The sequence below is a fragment of the Biomphalaria glabrata genome, chromosome 5 (genome assembly GCF_947242115.1).
Source record: "Biomphalaria glabrata chromosome 5, xgBioGlab47.1, whole genome shotgun sequence".
In the NCBI taxonomy this organism is placed as follows: domain Eukaryota; kingdom Metazoa; phylum Mollusca; class Gastropoda; family Planorbidae; genus Biomphalaria; species Biomphalaria glabrata.
In genome coordinates, this window is record NC_074715.1 from 16,764,556 (window position 1) to 16,785,855 (window position 21,300).

At 31.9% G+C, this 21,300-nt stretch overlaps 2 protein-coding genes across 6 annotated transcripts in view; one reads left to right on the plus strand and one right to left on the minus strand.

Annotated features, from left to right (window-relative positions):
• On the plus strand, positions 1 to 7,335 carry LOC106064325 (39S ribosomal protein L15, mitochondrial-like). The gene is made up of 5 exons (XM_013222829.2): positions 1 to 137; positions 2,060 to 2,214; positions 3,136 to 3,301; positions 3,896 to 4,090; positions 5,212 to 7,335. The coding sequence occupies exons 1-5, from the start codon at positions 42 to 44 to the stop codon at positions 5,482 to 5,484; spliced, it is 885 nt and encodes a 294-aa protein (XP_013078283.2). The 5' UTR covers positions 1 to 41; the 3' UTR covers positions 5,485 to 7,335.
• The window catches only part of LOC106064324 (EF-hand calcium-binding domain-containing protein 14-like), a 21,465-nt gene continuing 6,775 nt past the window's right edge, over positions 6,611 to 21,300 (minus strand). Inside the window, exons 1-12 of one of the 5 annotated variants that reach the window (XM_013222827.2) lie at positions 18,362 to 18,478; positions 16,898 to 17,415; positions 16,383 to 16,528; positions 15,836 to 15,972; positions 13,141 to 13,239; positions 12,981 to 13,052; positions 12,712 to 12,762; positions 12,522 to 12,605; positions 12,036 to 12,098; positions 11,767 to 11,838; positions 9,527 to 9,601; positions 6,611 to 9,398 (exon numbers count right to left, since the gene is read on the minus strand). In XM_013222827.2, the coding sequence (XP_013078281.2) occupies positions 9,222 to 9,398; positions 9,527 to 9,601; positions 11,767 to 11,838; positions 12,036 to 12,098; positions 12,522 to 12,605; positions 12,712 to 12,762; positions 12,981 to 13,052; positions 13,141 to 13,239; positions 15,836 to 15,972; positions 16,383 to 16,528; positions 16,898 to 17,100 (1,179 nt within the window). In that variant the 5' untranslated portion in view covers positions 17,101 to 17,415; positions 18,362 to 18,478 and the 3' untranslated portion in view covers positions 6,611 to 9,221. Of the gene's footprint in view, positions 9,399 to 9,526; positions 9,602 to 11,766; positions 11,839 to 12,035; positions 12,099 to 12,521; positions 12,606 to 12,711; positions 12,763 to 12,980; positions 13,053 to 13,140; positions 13,240 to 15,835; positions 15,973 to 16,382; positions 16,529 to 16,897; positions 17,650 to 18,361; positions 18,479 to 21,300 lie in introns of those variants that run through there. The other 4 variants (XM_056028741.1, XM_013222828.2, XM_056028744.1 and 1 more) reach the window with 4 other exon arrangements.

The following is a 21,300-nucleotide window of genomic DNA, read 5'->3' on the forward strand; positions in this document are numbered from 1 at the left end:
TTCTTCATTAATCGAAAACCAAGAAAATTTATTGTGAGAAAATGGCTTCCAAAGTCACCGAAGGAGCACTAACTTTATTAAAAACTCTTCCTCGAGTGGCACTTAACAATATAAAGGACTTACCTACGACATTATATGTGGGTACCGATATAATATATATGAAGATAATGTTAATTACGTTTTAGCGTCTGTAATCATTTGAGACCACATTTGCTTATCGATCAGAATAGTCAATAGATCTAGTCTAAGACTAAAATAAAAACTTTAATTTTAAACTAAAAAGTCAAGCAGTTTCATGAGTTTGTCTCAGGCTCAGTGACACTCAGTCTCAGAGACTCAGTTGTGTGAGTTACTTGTTAGGACCCAGTTACATTGAGCTAGGTGTTAGTAACACAGTGTTAGCAGTCTGACTCTCTGAGTGAACTAAGTTACTGTCTAGTAGTAGTAACACTTAGAAACAGTAACACTAACACTACACAGTCAACTCAATCATAAATTATCATAACTCACTATGTGACTCCACACTAAGTTAGTCTGACTAAGTTATACTGATACTCATTTATTTAGTGTGTGTGTTAGTCATTAGTGACATTAGTCATTACTCACTCAGAGTCACTGAACTGTCTTAGAAAGTGTCTACATATAACATATAGATTCTATGAATATGATACTATGATCAGACTATCATGAGTTGAGTATGACTACTGACTGAGACTCTTGACTCTTCCTACTAGATTCTAGATCTATAGTATACTTCTATAGTATTCTATATGTAGTTGGGAGGACATAATATACGGGTCGGCTGAACTTGACCAAGCACCGGTCAGCAAAGGGTCAAGTTGACCTCTGCCCCGGTAGCTGGGATTAGAATTCCTTTTCCTGCTGGCATCCTCCATTAAAACTTGCTCCTACGCACCTACTCCAATACCACCTTGTCTGATCCTGCTGTGTTTGTCCTAAGTTAATTGTTTTGACCAAGGCTGCAGGTTTTTTTTACTTAATACAATTATACTCTAACTTAATACAATTATATATTAAAAAAATAACTAACTTAACTACCCTGAAAGTAAAAAAAAACAACAACCGGAATATCTCAAATGGCACAATATAAAATAAAATAGTACTTGTCAGCTTCTGACTTGATTGGAAGGTTCCGAAGGCTCCACTTATCGTCTGACAGGGAGGTCTGGTAGACTCTTTCTTCGGATCCCACTTCTGACACCAAAAGATTCTGTGGTGGGTTCAGCACAGAATATGACAACCAAAATGACGAAGCAAGTCAGGAGGCTTATTTCAAGTTTAATGTACACAAAAAAAACCTGATTCCTGTATTCCTTTGTATAGAAAAAAATATCGAAGTGCTATCGATTCAAAACACATTGAGTGACATTGTAGATATCTAGTCTAGATATCTAGTCTAGAGGCTCGAATAAGACATTGGCCCCAAAATACCCCAATAGAAAGAAAACTATTTAGAGAACTCTCTGATTTGGAAACCACTGTGTAGTTCATCTCATATATTGGTCTAGTCATCTGAATGCTCCAACATAAAAATGAAAATGAGGAAGAAGAAGAAGAGAATTGCTTTGATTTTTTTATTACACTGTTGTTCAATCAATGAGAAATAACACAATTTCTAGAGTGTTCTCCTTCATTGTTACATACTATGTTGTGCTAAACATACAGTAAAAACTATAAATCAGGAGTAAGTGCTTATAAGTAGAATTTTAGGCTTGAGTTCAAGGTCTAGAATCTAACTCTAGGAATTTAGTGTTATGGACAGTTAAGTTTAAGGATAACTTAACAGCTAATCTTGATTGTATAGTATAATTGATATAGTGTTCCGTTACATTTAATTTTTAACATTGTATGCACCGGGAAAACAATTTTTAAAATTATTACTGTCCAACAGCTGATGAGTAGCCAGATAGTTTCACTTATAGGTCAAACCATTGTAGAAATAAATAATAATTCCCACATTAAACAAAAAAAAAAAGATTAGTTCCATATATGTATTATCTTTTTATCAATTTTTTATTTTGTGTTTTGATATTTTCAGAAAAAAAAAACAGATAGGGCAGCTGGCAGGAAGAAAAAAGGTCGAGGTGACAAGGGTCAGGGTGCGAGAGGTACATGGGATCCTATTGGGTATGAGGGAGGACAAGCTCCTCTGATCCTTACAACACCTGTAGAGAAACACTATGGAAAATATGCGTGAGTATTTTTATCACTTCAATGGGAGCTGGATATTTATGTTTACTTTTGTTTTTGAAAGCAATTAGTACATAATGTCTACCCTTTATTAACTTTGTAATTTTTATAAATTCTATAAAAGTGTGTTGATCCTCTCAAATCAGGCTCTCTGCAAACACTGCTCTATATGAACACCACCAACTCAAGACATTGACAGCTCAGGCTCTAAATAACATGATTCTTTATTGATTGTAATAAATAATAGCCAAATACTGTACAATTGCCATCACTAAAGATCTAGCTGTAACCATTGTACTCAATTTGTAGTGAACTCTCTGTCTTGTCTTAAACTTGGTTGAATTCAACTGTCTCAGACTCACTTCACTGTGGACTAACAGTACCAGACTGAAATGTATTGACTCTGACACACTGTCTTTAGATAGGGTTCATCAAGGCCTTCTAGAAAAATTACAGAAAATACCAGTCCTGATCCCATGACCATATCACAGGTGATTTACAGGTGTAGAGTTCATACCTGTAATGTCCTTTGATACAGTTGACCACTAAGTAGCACGCTGATCTGTGTTACATGTGTCAGCTGATAGCACACACAGCTACTCCTACCTATGTTACCACTACAGCTATGTAATGTCAAAGCAAGTGAATAAATACAATATGTTACACTTATCTCCATCCTTAAAGACTAGGATTATGTTTATGACAGAACTTTAAACAGCACCTTTTCAATAATACCAGTGGCATTAAGTGTTCTTTAAGAGATGATCTAGTTTCAAACCTGTGTAATTTCATCTTAATTTGTCCATTTTTTTCACAAATTCTTATTGAATTATATTTTTTCTACAATCTAAAATTAACTAGATAATATACACATATATTTAAATTCTTGTCAAGACCTATTTTAATTTTATAAATTCATTGCAGAGTACGTCGACAGTATCCACCTATCAGCTTGCTAGAAGTACAAAGACTTATCGACCTACAAAGAGTGGACATTAAACGACCAATAGACATTACGTCCATTTGCAATACAAATCTTTACCATCTGGATGTTTCTAAGAATCATTTTGGTTTCAATCTCACAGAAGAGGTTCATTTTCATTTTGATTTATTGTTTTATGAATAAAAATTATCATTTTATTATATTCATTATTTTTGTCTATCTCCTTCTTCTCCTTCTGAACTCTCTCTCTGTGTGTTAATAAGATTTTCTTGTTTTGTTCAACATTTTTTTTCATGATACCAACTTATAATCTGCAAGTATACACATACATTATCATTATTGCTTAAAATTTTTTGTATACCTTTTTAAAAAGTAAATTGGAGAAAGTAAAGCGGTTGATCATTGTGCTGGCCACATGACACCCTTGTTAACATTCGGCCATAGAAACAAATGACCTTTACGTCATCTCCCCTATTGATTGCAAAGTCTGAAAGGGGAACATAACTTTTTGTGATAAATATTCAGTCTCTTTTTGTCATAGCAATTATTCCTGATCAATATACATAATTCTGCTTAGAAACTCATCCATTTGAGTGTTTTACACATTTTATATTTCTCATTTACTAGTCTTTAATAAATTCAAAATTAATTTGTCTTTATCTACTCTAATCAATTTTGTTTTAATATGGTCTTGATCTGTCTGTATAAATCTTAGATTCCTTTTTTTTCTTTTCCTAACAGGGTTGTGATGTCTTCAATGCTAAAGTCAACTTAGAAGTTCAGTGGGTAACAGAACTGGTTATTGCTGCTGTTGAGAGAAATGGTGGTACCATCACTACACGCTACTATGATCCACAATGCGTGGCGGCACTCAATAACCCAAAGGCTTTTTTCGAGAAAGGTCTACCAATACCAAAATGTAAACTTCCCCCGCAGGTAACCATTATAGAAAAATAAAAGTTTAATGACTTTCCGTGGTGCCCATAGATTTATCTGCTTTTAAAGTCCAGAGTAAGATATTTTTAACTAGTACTCTTGATGTCTTAGAATTCACTGAGACCTAGTTTGTTTCCATTCCACCACACCTCTGCCTCCACTTCTTCTCTACTGTATACCTAATGATGTCAGTTTTTTCATCTCTTACAATTTTGTAGTGCTGATAGGTAATTTCATGTGCCAAGATTTCTTTTAATTTTTTTTCCCCTAGTAAGAATAAAAAAACAAAATGAAAAAGAAGAGTTTAATTTCACACATTTGCATATTGCCCTTTGGGTCCATTAATTGGTAATTTCTATATTTTTAGTTTGTTAATACAGTGAGCCCCTGCTTAAGGACAGGGTTAGGGACCAGAAAATGTGTGTTTCTTCATTAATTGTGACCCAAGATTGCTACTTCACCACGAATGCTGCTGTTGTGTAAGCTGAATTCACATTGAAAGTGATGGAACCAACCTTTGCTTGTGCTGAATGTTTCAGTGCACTCTTCACCCTCACATGCTTTTAGTGTGGCATTGATGCTTAATGCCTTGCTCTTTACGATATGGACTATAGGGTGCTTTCTTACTTATTTGGTCGCTAAACCAAACGCCAACATTTTTTCTATTTCATGGATCAGGCCCTTACGCTCTCTGGTGAGAACAGCCTTACATCTCTCAGTACTCTTTTCATGCCTCTTTTTCTCTTTGAGTATGGTTGAAATGAGAAAATCCCATGCTACTAGCTGTTGCTAATGGTGGAATGAGAAAACCCCATGCTACTAGTGATTGCTAAGACTTTCATTTTACCTTCGCACTTCTGTATGATCTTATCTTCATGTCTAGGTCATGGTTTTTCTGGGTTTCTTATAGTAAATTCCTGTCGGTTTATTTCTTATTAATGCATTTCCTATTTTTGTGGCAGAGAAAATAAAATGAAGTCAAAATGTCTTTGTGTTCATGGCATTGTTATAATGAAATTAGATTTCATTTAAACTCCATTTTTTCTAATTTAATTGCATAAAAATAACAAAATGCCATATAAAGATCTAACAGGCTTAACAAACGCATTTTCTTTTTTCAGGACGCTCTAGAATTCTACTCAAACCCAAATAATCGTGGCTATTTAGCTGATCCAGAAAAGGTGCTTGAAGCTCGGGAAAAACTTGCCCAAAAGTATGGCTACAAATTACCAGATTTAAGCAGCGACCCTGTCAAGTCCTTGCTCCTGATGAGAAAAGATCCTTTACAGATATTTTATGGTCTTGAACCTGGTTGGATTGTCAATATGGCTGATAAATGTATTTTGAAGCCTAAAGATGAAGATTATCTCAGATATTATGCTAATGTTTACTGAAATTATATTAATAAAAAAGAATTATTCAAATGTTTTGGTCTTTTTTTTTATTTTTCTCTACAAGAAAAAGAAAATTGAATTGTCTCAAGGAATGGTGAAAAGATAAGTTCATTATTTCCATTGCTAAAGTTTGAGTTGATGTCATGACTTAATTAGTAACATTCTCTTATTGTCTTACAAGTTTCAGACACTCCTTTTTAAACCTGCAGGACCAGCATGGCAATAAGTGCATACCAGGGTTAAATGTATACACAGAGTAAAGCTTAGTTAGCTGCTATAGTCCAATTTCTTTTATTCAAATGATAAGCAAATACATTTATGGTGCAAAAGTCAAATTTATTTTATATAATTTATCACTGCTAGTAGAATCCCATTGGTATTATTAAATTAATTTGATTTTCCAAATACACCACAGAAAAACTATGGTGACAACACAGAAGAAAAAAAAGATATTCATTGTTACTATCTTAAACACAAAGTTTGCATAGCAGAACAAATACTAGTGGGACACTACCTCCTTCAACTTATACTGATTAGATCATTACATCTAGTCTGTCTAGTAAACATAACCAAATACTTAAAATTTGTGTATACACCATGAAAACATGAATTAATTATTATTAACTACTTCACCTCCCTATGTATCATTTTTGTATGTAATGTTAAAAAAATCTGATCTTTTTTATACTTTACATTGTACAAATTCAATCAAATAAAAGAACTCAGTTTGCTAAAGACTAATGAATAAAATGCTCACAATAGCTGAAATACAGAGTAAGCACTACTGCAAGGCAACACTTGTTTAATTACACAGGTGTGTGGTTTCAGTGAACAAACTAGGTCTGAACTATTCAACCAGTACAGAGCACTATTACACACAACTTAGTATATTATTAAAGCCTATGCTCAAATTTGAAGTACTTGCCTCTGTTAGTAATCTATAGATATGCAGTTTTATTCAAATACATTTTCAAAGATATGTTTGTAATTGTTTTTAAACAAACATTTTTGTTCCATAATTGAATTGAATATTATTTTTCTTAATCCCTCCCTCCCTTCCAATTTTCTTTGAACAATCTCTATTAGATTTGTGTCAATGTGAGAGAAATAAAGAAACACACAATACTTCCAGGGTACTCATTTTAATATCACCTTTTCTAGTGTTACAGATAATGTGCTGCCCAGAAGACAATTTGTTAAAATCCTCTTCTTAAAAAGAATCATTTCTAGAGAATAAGATTGTGAGCATCTTATTTAGCTATTGAAAACATCCATCAATTCCAGTGTTATAGCTCAATTTTTAGAGATCCTTTTTTGATATGAATGTATTGTATTTGATAAAATTTTCCTAAATGAATATTAGTGATAAATAATACAACCACTTAAAAAGGTTATTTCATTTCTCATCAAATGTATGTTCAAGAGCCAAACACAAATGTATTTTTACAAACAGTATCACAATTACAAGAATAACATGTTCTTTAAGAAATTGCGGACATAAAATATTGATAGGCCTGTCAAAACTTTTAAAGTATAAATAATAATAACCACACATCTGTAATTTCTTTGACTTTCCTTTGGAGACTATGTCTAAGTGTGTTTTAACTTTGTACGTTTAAAATGAAAGAAAAGAATATGTACAAACAAAAAGAAAAAAAAAAAGGCAAGTAATAGTAAAATAAGTAGAAGAGCATCATATAAGGGAGAGAAAATGTGTTCAGTTCCTACAGTGCCAGTGAATGCCAGTCAAATAACTAGATAGATTATTCAGATGCTTTTACAAATAATTTAATAATGTACAGTTTTACCCAATTTATGAATGTCAGTATTGTCAAATAAAAACTTTTTTTTTTTAATTTATTCTTGGTAATTTAAATAGGGATGAAGGACAGTGACATCACCAGTACCCGAATCTGTTTTCTATCTGTAGGTATAAGAATAGGTGGGAGTGAACAGTACAACAATATTAGATGCACAGTGATGAACATGAAGTACTAATATAACCTTCTTTCCCTGACATATTTACAAAAACTATTTCATGTAACAAGAACTACTACAGAAACAAAATTTATAACCTTAGAAATCAGGGGTGAAAAAAAACAATAATAAAAGCGAAATTCTTTGGCCTTAGTCATTAAAAGAGAACTGAATCCAATCAATGCCACCTGACTGCTAAGAAGTGTGGGCACAAGCCTTACAAACATTTCTTCTCAACTCAAACTCCTGTGTGCTACATGTGCATCTAGTTTTGTGATGACAAAATGAAATCAATAAGATAAGCTGAGCAGGAGAAATTAAAATAAAAACATTGTCACAAAAGTCAAAGAAAAAATACACATAAAAAATAAATGAAAGAATTTTAGTTGGCATCACATTGTCATGACAAAAAAACAGATCAACAAAAGCAAACCATTCCAAGAATAACAGCTGTTGAACAAGAATATTACTTGAGAAGAAACTACTTTTTAAATGATTGAAATCTTGTGTAAAAGTATATCAGTAAATAGGATAAATAAATACAATCTTTACATTTGTATATAATTAACATTTAAATGAGATGATGCAACAGCCTCTCGTAAATATAAATGAAACATTAAAACAAACTTGCTCTTTCTACTTAAGTATAGGTCATCACAAAGTAAGCTTTAAACTAAATTTGGTTACCGGGTATTTCAAAATATTTGCTATGTTCACCAAATGTCCCATAAACATAAGAGCACCACAAGAATACATTTTTCTGAAGATTTACTGAGTACAGTAAATGTCAAATGTCTATCAGCTGAGAGGCCAAAATCCAGATTCTTTACAGATATATTAAATACAGTGTTTAAAATCAGACACACATACAGGTTAAACAATAGCAGCATGACTATCACCCAAATTCATTTTCAAAGTCATTCACTCCATTCAATCATATCAGGTACTCTTGGAAAATTCATTCGATGCAGTGCTTTCAGTTAAAATTGGTTCATGTGTAGAAAAAAAAATTAATCATGATAGAATAAAGCACACTTATTCACATAGATCATGAGACAAAATAATAATCTACAAGACTAACATTATGCATTTGATTAGATGTCAATGCAGTGCATAAAGGGATTACAAATTGGTGATGGATTTCAATGCATCAAACTAATTTTACAAAATTGTAGCTAATAACTTAAGCCATGTCAAGAAATAGATCAATTTAGGAAATTCATCTTTAAAAGAAAATTAAGAAAGGTATCTTTCTTTTTAAAAATTAAGACTTACTAAAGTTTGGCTTATTTATAAGTAGCTGCATTTGAATGTGATAAAAATGTGAAGTCACATTAGTTGAAATCCTGTAAGTGTAGTCCAAAGGTATTTTTTAAATCATTATTTTGTTTGAATCGTTGTACACACAGTGACACTGTGAATAATGTCTAACTGAACAAAAAATATGAACTGTTAAATAGTTCATCATAAAGGTGTGTTGAAAAAAATGTTGAAATCAAGCGCTATCTAAGTCCAGTTATTATTTACGTCAACACTTGAAACTACTAGGAATGATGGCTGGCTATTGCAAGAAGAATAAGATGACATACATTCTTTTCTTGAATGAAGACTGGTAAAGATTTATGCAATTCATAAAATGTGTTGGTTTTGGTTTTTTTTTTAGAAATTTATAAGATTTAGAAAATGAATAAGTTTTAAATGCACATCTTTTGAAAGTCCTGAAAAATATGTATTGGTACAAAGATGACATGAACATGAAGTTATTTGGTAGTTTTAGTTAAAGTAGATTGACTTGGAGTTTCAGTTGTGTATTTGACCTGATTTTTCAACTGGTTCAATACAGATGTCACATTTAAAACAGCTGAGTCTATGGTATTCAAATGCAAAGAGAGATCTTCAAACTCATGGCTTAGGGTATAAAGGGTCTGGTTAATTTTCTGAAATATTAAATTACATTTATGTTTAAAGGCAAGATTACAGAAAATATCTAAATATCAATTTTTGATACACAGAAAAAAAAATGTGTTGAGCTTTAAATATCTAAGTTTAAAAATAAAAAATCTACCTCTGTGTTACTCAATGTTTCTTGCTTAAATGCTAAAAATTCTCCTCGTTCTGTGACATTGCCAGAGAGATAAGTCTTTAGAGAAAAAAAAAGTGAGTAATTGAATGAAAACATGCTCAACAATCTTGTTCATTGTTTAACCAGACATGCCTACCCCCAAGACCCAGAATGTGGAACACTCAGGTTCAAAATGTGGAATTTTGGGCCCCAATGTGGAACATATGCGCGTTTATGTTTGTCAGCCATACTGTACCCAATATAAATAAAACTTCAATTATATTAGCCTACTTTAATAACAATACTAGTTTGCTTTTTATAAATTAGATGTAAATAGTATAATATAATTAAAAGTAAGAAAACCTTTAATTCATAATTATGTCCTTTGTTTGAAATCAATAGTAGATGTAAATAGTATAATATAATTAAAAGTAAGAAAACCTTTAATTCATAATTATGTCCTTTGTTTGAAATCAATAGTTCTAACTCCTATGTGATTATTCTAGATCTACTTGATTATCTATCCTTTTCTAGGGCTCTACTCTAGTCACTCTAGATGTTGGCTCTAGTTAGTGCTAGATCTAAAATAATTTAAGAGTCTGTCTACTAGTAGTACTAGTCTAGGACTAGACCTACATCTAATAAGTCCTCTAAGTCTAAGAACACAGATTATAATAAATATATTATAGATCTAAATATTTATGTCTAGATCTATGGACTTATTGAGAACTAAATTTATTACATATGATAATGATACATAGAAATCTAGAGATCTATCACCTTCTAAGTCTATTTCTCTAGATACTAAGATAGATCTAGATTTAGTATCATCTAGACTCTAGTAACTAGTTAAATCTAGTGCTGGATCTAGATACTAATTTATTTAGACTATGTAATAAGTAGATATATAGCCTTATTTAGATCTAGGCCTTAGCCTTACTGTGTCTAAGTTAATTAATTACATTTAGATTTAGATCTAGGTCTAGATCTCTAATAATCTATTTGAAAAAAAATCCTTTTCTTAGAATAGAATTACCTAAGAAACCAGTTGAGTTAGTCACGTTAGTCAGAATAGCGCCTTTGTCGGGAAAAGAAAGGGATTTGAATGGAAAATTAGGTTTATTAGCACTTACTAGATTCTAAGAATAGATCTAGACCTAGAGTACTAGATCTAGATGTAGATCTATGTCTAGATCTAGCTCAACCATATCTTCGTAAATTTAGGACACACCGGGTCCGGGAGGAGATGAAATGTAAACAATAAACACAGACCTAGATATATTTTATTTTGCATTCAGTATTTTCATTTCGCATTATTAATAAATAATGAAAAATCGGCGATTTTTTTTTTGTGTCGGAATTCAGACTTGGCGGAACAAAAAATCGTGAATGCGGAACATGTGAGCTTTTTTTTATGCTTTTGCGGGACGGTTCCGCATAATGCGGGACTGTAGGCATGTCTGTTTAACCCAGCAACTATTTAGTGGGATAGAATGCAGTGTTTATGGTAGACTAATGCTGTATGATGTGATAGGAAGTTACCAGCATTTTTTTTCTATGAATGTTTAAGTTAACTGGACTGAATAACAGCTATTAAAGTTTAAGTTGACTGGACTGAATAAGAGCTATAAATGTTTAAGTTGACTGGACTGAATATAAAAAAAAAATGTAAAGTAAAATTTCCCTTTCAGACCTTGTGGTCTATAGGGCAGATGATGTAAAAGGTCTACGGCTTACAAGGGTGTCAAATGGCCAGCACAACGACCAACCGCCTTTACTTTTACTCCCTTAACTGGACTGAATAACAGCTATAAATGTTTAAGTTGACTGGACTGAATATAAAAAAAAAAATGTAAAGTAAAATTTCCCTTTCAGACCTTGTGGTCTATAGGGCAGATGATGTAAAAGGTCTACGGCTTACGAGGGTGTCATGTGGCCAGCACAACGACCAACCGCCTTTACTTTTACTCCCTTATCTGGACTGAATAACAGCTTTAAATGTTTAAGTTGACTGGATTGATTAACAGCTTTAAATGTTTAAGTTGACTGGACTGAATAACAGCTTTAAATGTTTAAGTCGACTGGACTGAATAACAGCTTTAAATGTTTAAGTTGACTGGACTGCCTCACAATTATATTAGCTGCACATCAATTATTAGTTGTTTTATTATATGTCCATTTTTAAAGCACACTGTACACTGGGGAATAGGGGAAACATTCTAAATTCTAATGCCATCAAGTACCTGTTTCAAATCATCCAGTGTGGCACTGACTTGCTCAGAAAGTTTAGATACAACCTCACTGCTACTGGAACTCTGTAGAAATAGCAAGGGAGTAAAATCATAATCATAATAGCACAAACAAACTCCATAGTGAAAGTCTTATGCCTAACCTGTTTACATATTTATATGTAAGACAAATAAAATATTTAAATTTATGTATGAACTTTTTACTAAAACTACATTAAACAGCAATTACATGCATTAAATAATCTGTTAGTCTTATTACTTACATTCAATGAAGGAGACTGTTGTGATAGCGACTGAACTAATACCTCCAATGAAGAGATCTTGGACTTGAAAGAAAAGGCAGGAAATAACAAAAATAACATAAATAAAAAGAACAATAATATTTCTTTAACCTGTAGTTTTTTTTTTTAAAAAAGCATTTTTTTTTAATGAAAGTCATTTTTAAAATCAAATGCATCTTTTCCAAACAACATTAATTTTAATTTATAAAAAAAAAATCAAATTCACATTCAGTAAAGAGTAGAAAGTAAATTATGAAGCTGATTTTATGAGGTTTAATCTTTAGAGTAAAATGAGAGATAAGAGACTTGATGAGAACAATGTTGACCACTATTTATTAAAAAAGGTCTTGTATAACTGCTAGTTTTCATTGCCGCTTTTAAATGTATTTTCTTTGTACTAATTTGTTTGCATGGCTAAGGTTTTGTGAGTGCAACAAATAAAAAAAAAATGTTACTTTTTTTTTTTACCTCATGCAAATTAAAATCTTTAGTCAGATTGCTGATTCCTGCTTCAACTATTTTCTGAAGATCAGCCAACTGTTGCTTTATTAACTGTTAGAAAATTTGAAAATGATGTCAAATTGTAAACCAAAGTATCTATCATTTAAATTATTGGCAAAAAAAAAAATATCACCAGTCAATTTAGTTGCTAACTCACCTGGTTATTAATGCCTGCATCTTCTGTGGGAGCTACTTTCTTCATTGATTCCTGACAGCATTAAGTAACAAAGATGTAATGAAGAAATGAGCATGGCAGAAATATTCTTTTTTTTTTCATATAAAAAGTTACTAAGGTAACCCATAAGTAATAGCTAGTATTAAGATATATACTAGTTTAATTCTGCCTAATAATATCTAGTAGACACTATTCCTTTCTACAGCACGAAAGATACAAAAGCAAATTAAAAAAAAAATGTGTTCCAATACCTCTAATTCTTTCAGTTTGGATTCTAATTCTATTGTCTTGGCACTTTGGTCACTTCCCAATTTGGCAACAGTCTAAAAAAAAAAATCAATAATGGTATTACTTTTTATACAACACATTCCATAGCAAAGTATCTTGACTAAAGAAAACACAATGACTTACATTGGCTAAAGTATGTAGTTGGGATGGTGCATCTACATATTCTTTAGCATCCAAAACAGACTTTTCAAGCTCAGAGTTCTTTCCTTCCAGAGATGTGATCTTGAATTTAAAAAAAAATGTAACAAGTAAAGTATTTAAACAAAAGAGTTTGTTTTTTTTAAAGAAAATTCCTCCTTTCTGAAGCTAATGACTTTAAGAGCAATTATTTTGCTTTTAATACCTATTGATAAAAAAAAAATATTAAAATTTTTACCCCACCCCAATTCTTCCTCCTCCCCTGAAACAGATCCTGGTTAAGCTAATGTATAAATCTAGAACTATATAAATTCTAATGATAGGCCTAGATATACAGACTTAGAAGACAAGCAAAATGTTACAGAACATCTATTTATTTATTTCACTCTATAATGATGAGATTCGGGAATACCAGCTGACAAGATAAAGATAGTCCAAACCTCCAAGCCAAATGAACTATTAGATTATTATACTTCAAATAAATTATAAATGTCAAACTAGAGTTTTCCCTGTGCAGCCAATTAGCTTATAATTATTTTTTTTAAATATATATAAGCTGTCAAATTTCCAAGACAGTTAACAGGAAAATTGTTAACAGTCATTTTCGAGATCTGTGTCCACCCAGCTTTTTGTTGTTTTTTATTTTTGCTTTTTTCACCTGAAGAAGAATTTGCAAGCTGATGTAAAAATAAGTATATATTAAGATTTCATTCACAGAAACTCCTTAAATATGTGTTTTAGATTAGCAAAAAAAGTATATTAAACACTTTTACCAATACAAGACAAGCTATAACCACAGTGATCGAAAACAATGAGGAGCTCTTTTGACTTAAGAAGCATATAGAAAGTGGACAGAATATTGCAAAGAGCTGTATAACTTCAAGATAAATCCCAACTACAGTCTATTCAACAAAAAACCTTAGGATAATAGAGACTTTGCAAGGCTCCAATACTAGAGTCAAAAGAAGAGGAAGCAGTAAGATAATTTAAAGGTGGCAAGTCGCCAAGAATTGATAACACACCATCAGACCTTTTAAAGCACGGTAGCTCACATATAACTAAATGTTTTTGGACAATCTGCCAAAACATATGGAACAAAAAAATGTAGTCAAAAGAATGGATCCAATCTTTAATTATTCCACTGAACAAGAAAGGAAACATGAGACAATGCCAAAACTATAGAATAAGTCTGATCAGTCATCCAAGCAAAATAATCTTAAGAATAATTTTCAAAAGATTAAAAAAAAAAGAGGAGGTCCTTTATGAAGAACATGCAGGCTTCAGAGTAGATAGAAACATTGAACAAATATTCAACATAAGAATGTAAAATGAAAAATAAAATCCACTGAAATGTGAATAGTTCAATACTTCTAAACAACCAAATTGGAGAAGATTTTAGACATCCACAGTAGTTAAGCAAGGGATCTCTCTCCATCTTTTTATAACATAATTCTGGAGCATATTATGACGAAACTCTAAAAATATTTACTCCTAGCTTGACCGTAAGCGGTGGTCTATTTCAAATCTCAAGTTTGCAGAAGATATAGATCTCTGAGAAAAGTGGATGCTGCAGCTAGAGCCGTTGACATGGAAATCAGTGAAGAAAAAAGCAAAATACTAGTTTGTGGTAGATATAGTATAAGATGTTGCATACAGCTGAATGGCCAAACAACTGAAGAAGTTGACGCATTTAAATGCCTAGAGTCAACCAAAACAAAAGATGGAGGATCTATAAAAGAGATAAAAACTCTATTAGGCTTGGCATCCACGGTCATGAGCAAACAGTGGAAAATCTAGAAAAGTAATAACAGATCCAAGTAAAATGAAAACTGTATTCTAATGGTCTCTGTACGCCAATATGGTTGTGAAAGGCTTAAAGAAGAATTCAAGCCTTTGAGAGCAAATGCTACAGAAAAATGCTGAGTTTCAAATACCAGGAAAAGAAGACAAATGAGTTTGTACTGTTACAAGTCAACACTCTGGATGGCAAAAAAGAGGAACTCATCAATACTGTGAAGAGATAAAAGCTGAGATGGTTGGGTCATATTGTAAGACATGACTCACTGTCAAAAGTCATCCTTCAATGTACAATGGAGGGAGCATGAAGAAAGGGTCATCTAAAGAAAAGCTGGCTGGACAACATAAAAGAATGGAGCAGCCTCTCTCTTGGATTGTCTGTTATTTAAGATATTTAAATAAAATATTCTAAATAATTTCGAGAAAAGACTGCAAAGAACTTGATTAGGGTGTTCTTCCAGCAATAAACCCAGAAAGATAAAGGTCATAACTTACAGATAGTAAATACAGGAGAGATGAATCCAAATTATCAACTGCTACCTTTCAAACAGTGACTAGTGTAAAATTAATCTTGATTGATAGAAAAAGATACTCTCTTATCCATGTATTCCTTTTTCACACAGAAAATGATGGTGACAGATTTAATTATAACTGTTAAGATAATGACACTAGAATTTTAGGACTAAAGAGACATTCACAATTTATAGTGATTTTCAACATCTTTTTTTTTTAGATCTTAACAAAACAGAGGGACAGACCACATAAAACTAATAGTGGCTATGCCCCCTTTCAGGGGTTGCTTCAACAAGCAACTTGCTCTTATATGGTCACCTTGATCCACCAAAACAAGTCTGTATATAAGAAAGTCAAAGAGACAACTCACCTTGATGGACATTTCTTTGAGGGTTTTATTGAATCCTTCCATTTCTTTCTTCACATCAAATAATGTTTTGTTCACCTGCTCTATTTGATTCTGTAGCTTTAACTGAGCATCAGGTGAGGCTTTGTCTGCAGATTGCACTGGAGAAGGGTTTAATAGATTCACATTTAGTTAGTTCAAGTGTTGTTCTTCTTAAGACTTTATATAGTTCAAGAAAACACTATCTTATTATTAAAGCTCTACCTTCATGTATAATTGTGCAAATATTGAAGTTTACATAATACCCACCAAATTTTTTAAAAAAGGATAAGTAAACAATACTTATGATACTGATAACACAATATTATAAAACAAAATGACTACAAAAACAGTGTACAGAGAAAAAAAAATAGATTCAGCACTATAATACAATGTAACCAAAAGAAAGTGTGGAAAAAAATAAGTTTACAGCCTTTTTCAATTTAAGAATTAATGTCAACAAAAGTTTTTGGTATTTAAAAAAACAAACAAAAAAAACAAGACTTGGGTAAATCTGAGCATCTAGCTCTACCTGAATGCACCTGGCTCCTTAAAGTATTCAATTCATGTCGTATGTGCCACTGGACCCAGATTAGTCCAAAACATGTTGTCATACACGCCATGGAGATTATAAATAGACTGATTCGTGCTATCATACTCTGACACACACAACATCGGCTGAATATCAAAGAAGATCATAATGTCCACTGAGGTGGAACAAATTGTTCAAGAGTAAGATTTATTTTGAAAAATTATCTTAGAAATAAGATGTAGCTTTTATTCTACTCTATGGACTTGGAAACTGTTTGAAGAAATACAGTACTTAACTAACTATTTTTTTTACATGAGCAATATAGTGTTAAGAACCTATAATAATAACATTTTTATCTATGTTTTAATATATTATACATATGCATGTGCTATTAAGTAATCAATTTTTAACAATTAAATCATAGGCATTTAAATTCGAAAATCTAATTCATTTTTTAAAATGAACCATTCATAACATGTAAGTTTCAAACTAAGCATACAAAAGATAAAAATTACTTTTTTCGTTTGGAAGTTATAGGTGGTAATGAGAACTCAGAAACTTCTGATGAATCTGAGTTGTAGTCTAGCAACTCTTGAGCACTTGAGCCGTTCTTTCTACCTCGCGGCAATTTCATGGTGTCTACCAGTGCATCCAATTGTCTTCGCTTTTTCATTTTTTTAGGCAACTTGTAATCAATTTCACTCTTGACATTCACCATGATAGGGTCGTTAGAAAAGTATGTCTTAATTGACAACTATTTTGGTTATTGATAAGTGATTTATCCAACAAATTCAATCCATTTAGACTTACTTCACAATCATTTTATAATGCTGTTTTATGAGTGTTATTCCAAGCATACAACTGTAGTCATGTCCATTATAGCTATGTTTTAAGGTTGTAAACAAACAAATAACTAAACAATATCTTGAACAATTATATTTTGTATTACTCAGATATCTGAAGACTGTTACTGAATAATTTATAATATTTACAAGAAATATCCATTCCAATCTCACAATTTAAATGGTTTAACCTGCAGAATAGACACAATCCATTGGTATAATACTCAACCAAAGAAAATCTTTTTAAAAATGTATTAATTTAGATCATCGCTATATTCAGACTAAAATAACTAGATCGAGATCAGTTGATCAGTAGAACTTAACAACTTAGATTAGAAGCTAGATCTAGATAGTATATTTTAGAAATAGAATCTTTTTATTCAATTCTAGATGTAAATCTAAATTACTCTACTAGATCTAGATCAAATCATAGATCTAGATATAAATTCTAGTCCTAGATCTAGAATTAGATGAAAACTATATCTAGTAATGTCTAGTTCTATTTAAAAATTTAATTATTCATTTTTTAAATTAAAATCTCTACGACACCTTTCTAACTCAACTGTTACTAGTGTTACTCAGTTACTGTCTAGAGTCTAGATCGATCGACTAGATCTATATTTATATTAAATTATATACTAGATCTATTCTATAACTTATTAAGTTATTATAATTATATAACTATAACTATAAAGTAAAGTAGAACAGTAGAACATATATTATATAATAATCATATTAATAAATATTATACTAATTATACTTATAACAGTAGGCGGGTTATACTTATAGTATTAGTAAAAGTTATACTAAAAAATACTAAGTAACACTAACGAGTAAGTAAGTAAACTAAAACTCGCCTAGTAACTAGAATCGACTAGATCTAGTTTTAGATCTAGATCTATTAAAATTTTAAAAAGATTAGATTTACTAGAAACTAGAATAAATAACTTCAATTCAATAATTAATTAATTTAGTCATTTAGAATTTTTAGATCTATCTCTACACTGAGTCTACAGACTTAACAGACTATAGTCGATAGACTATAGACACTATAGACTATAGACTATAGTTAGTCTATACTAAAGAATTAGATCTAGAAATATAGAATATACTGCTTATAATTATAATACTAGTTACTAGCTAGATACTAGGGTAGAGAGTCAGAGAAATAATTATTTAGATCTATATATATAGTCTATATTTATAGAGTATTCTGATTCTCATTCTGTGTTGTTTATGTTTGGCATAATGATATACCGGATGTAATTATCGATTGACATAACATAAAAAAACGCAACTTTCTTGAACTCAAATAAACGAAAAAAAAAAAGTTTGTTCAGTATTCAGTTCGACAACTTTAAAAAATATAGAGAGATCTAGATCTATATAAATATAAACATACTTGTGGTATTAGCTTGACCCATCGAGTAGTTTCATTGATTTGTTCTCAGACTGTAGTCTACATTTTTATTTTGGCCCAACTCCCTTTTTTATTATTATTATTGCACTTTCAATGACATGTACGTTCCCCAACAAATACTTTTGGCCCATCACTTCTAGATCTACATTTAGAACCTAGTATCTGTTACTTTGAATTGGAACGGTCCGCTTTTAAATGCACATACTTTTGGCCTGTGGATTCTAGATCTAGTATGCCCGCAACAAACACAAATTTAATAGTCATACACTGACTCCATTTCATTTGGTTTTTATAACTTTGTACACACAAAATAATTAGGCTACACATTCATGTAAATGTAGCTATTTGATTTGTTTGTTTTTTTTTTTTTTTGTTTTTTTTTTTGGGGGGGGGGGAGGGGTGCTAAAAATGATCCTATAACTTTGAAAAAGCTTATCAACGCCTCCTTTCACCGGATGAACCAAAAAGCTAACTATATGCTCGATTCTAGTCGATGCTTCAATGGCAACGTCTAAGACAACGCAGAATGATTACGTCATTCGCAGAGAATTATGAAAGGTGCAGGCTGTCCTAGGCACATACGGCGCGTAAAAGGATTAACTACAATGGTCTAGATCTTAGTACCAATTTGAGACTGTCAGAGTTGAGCCATAGGCTCTATAGATTCTAGAAACTCTAGGCCAGCAAAAGCGAACAAGGGCTCCCTCTCACCGGCCTGATTGAACAGAGTGTTCTGTCTGGCGGAGGGTCTATATTCGTGTCTATTTTGACGCTGTCATTTCCAGTGACATGATCACAACGGACTCGCGGACTAAACCTCCGCCATTTTCCTATTCTCTTAGTAACATTTGAAAGCCTCCATATGTCAAGGTTTTCAACTTTTTGTCAACATGTAGCGGAATTTAAAAAAAAAAAAAGGGGGGGGGGGTTTCATGTGAAAAGAAATACGGAAGTAGATTACATGAAGTGTGCTTATTATTGATACCATCAAGGTCACCTCCCTCGCAAGGATCATTGTAACTTGGTACCTGGCGAGTCTTGTGCGTCACAAACTTGTATTAAGTTTTAAATCGGAACATAACTCCTTAATTAAACAAAGTGTGTGCATTTAACCGTGAAAAGTGAACTGTCATTAGAAAACCGTGTACTAGCAAGTAAACCCGCCTAGCGTGGCGAGCTATATGTTGTATGAACATACAATCCATTTCATTATCGAATCGTCGAATATGACATTTCCCTGGTTTGAGAATGTTTTTCATAGCACATTAGATAAGATTTAAAAAATAAAAAAAGATTAATTCTCAATGACAATTGTTTTGATAACATTGGCTCACAACATCAACATGTAGACAAAAAGAAAAACATCTTACAAGTACAACAGCTTTATAGTCAAATGAACACACACACACACAAACTTCCCATCTTTGGTAATAGTTTCACAAATAAAATCTGTTTTACATTCTCGTTTGTGAGCCTATCCTAGTTAAGCCAAACCTTTATTTCATCATATTCAATTAAGTAAACACCTGTTTTTTATCCAAAGTTTACATTATATAAAAATAACGGTAATTGAACTTTTCTTTTTAGATTGAAACACTGTACATTTATGTAGGTACATTTGGTTTTAAAACCAGACTAATATATATTAGAAACGCATTTATTCACACATTAAGTTTGCACAACGAATAGTCGTTTCAATACAAGTCCACAATTTACACATTTTCAATTTCTTTATACGCATTTAAGAACAAGGTAGGTGATTAAATACAAGTGCACACAAAAAAACTCAATGTAAAATGTAGACAGTAGCAAAGGTTAACATGAAAAGATTGACAACAAAATAAAAATCTACAATATCAATGATGCATAAACATGTTGACAGGGCCGGTCTTAGGCCACTGCAACCTATGCGGCCGCAGTGGCCCCGCACTTTCATAGGCCCCGTGCGATGCGAATTCTAGGTGTAAATTATTAAATTAAACCATTTTAACTTATTATTTAAAGGTTCCAGGAATTCTCCTAAAATAAAAAAAAAATTAAGAAAAACATGAAAATGTCCTGAAATTATTAAAATCTTCCGAAACCTCATGCAAATCTCCTTAAAACAGACAAAATTGTCATTTCGGCTTTTTGTTGGAAAACTATTATCTACTGTAGATGGCTCGTAAAGTTAATTTGACAGTGATTTTGTACTTAGTAAAGTATGAATAAAATGCAAAGACGAATTTATTTTCTAATACAAAATCTTAATTTTCCCTTATCATCCTTATCACAACCCAAATTAGGCCCCCGCGCAATCCGTTTCGCATAGGGCCCCGCAACCTGTAGGACCGGCCCTGTATGTTGACATGACTGTATCACAACACATTGTATAGGATTAGTCAGAAAATAGTCAGTCAGTCGGTGGTCGAACTAGGATAGGAATATATTTGTTTATAAGTTGTAAAGAACAAATGATAGGAAATCACTGAGCGGAACTAGAATGAAATGAAACAAAACGATTTGATATACAACAGGATGCAATTTAAAACAGACGAGACACACAAAAAATAAATATCAACTTTAGGAAGCAACAGTACTCAATTGGGGCTAAGGACATTGTCATCAATGACATGCAAGTAGATGACGCCATATTGCCGTCAAATAATGGTTGTCA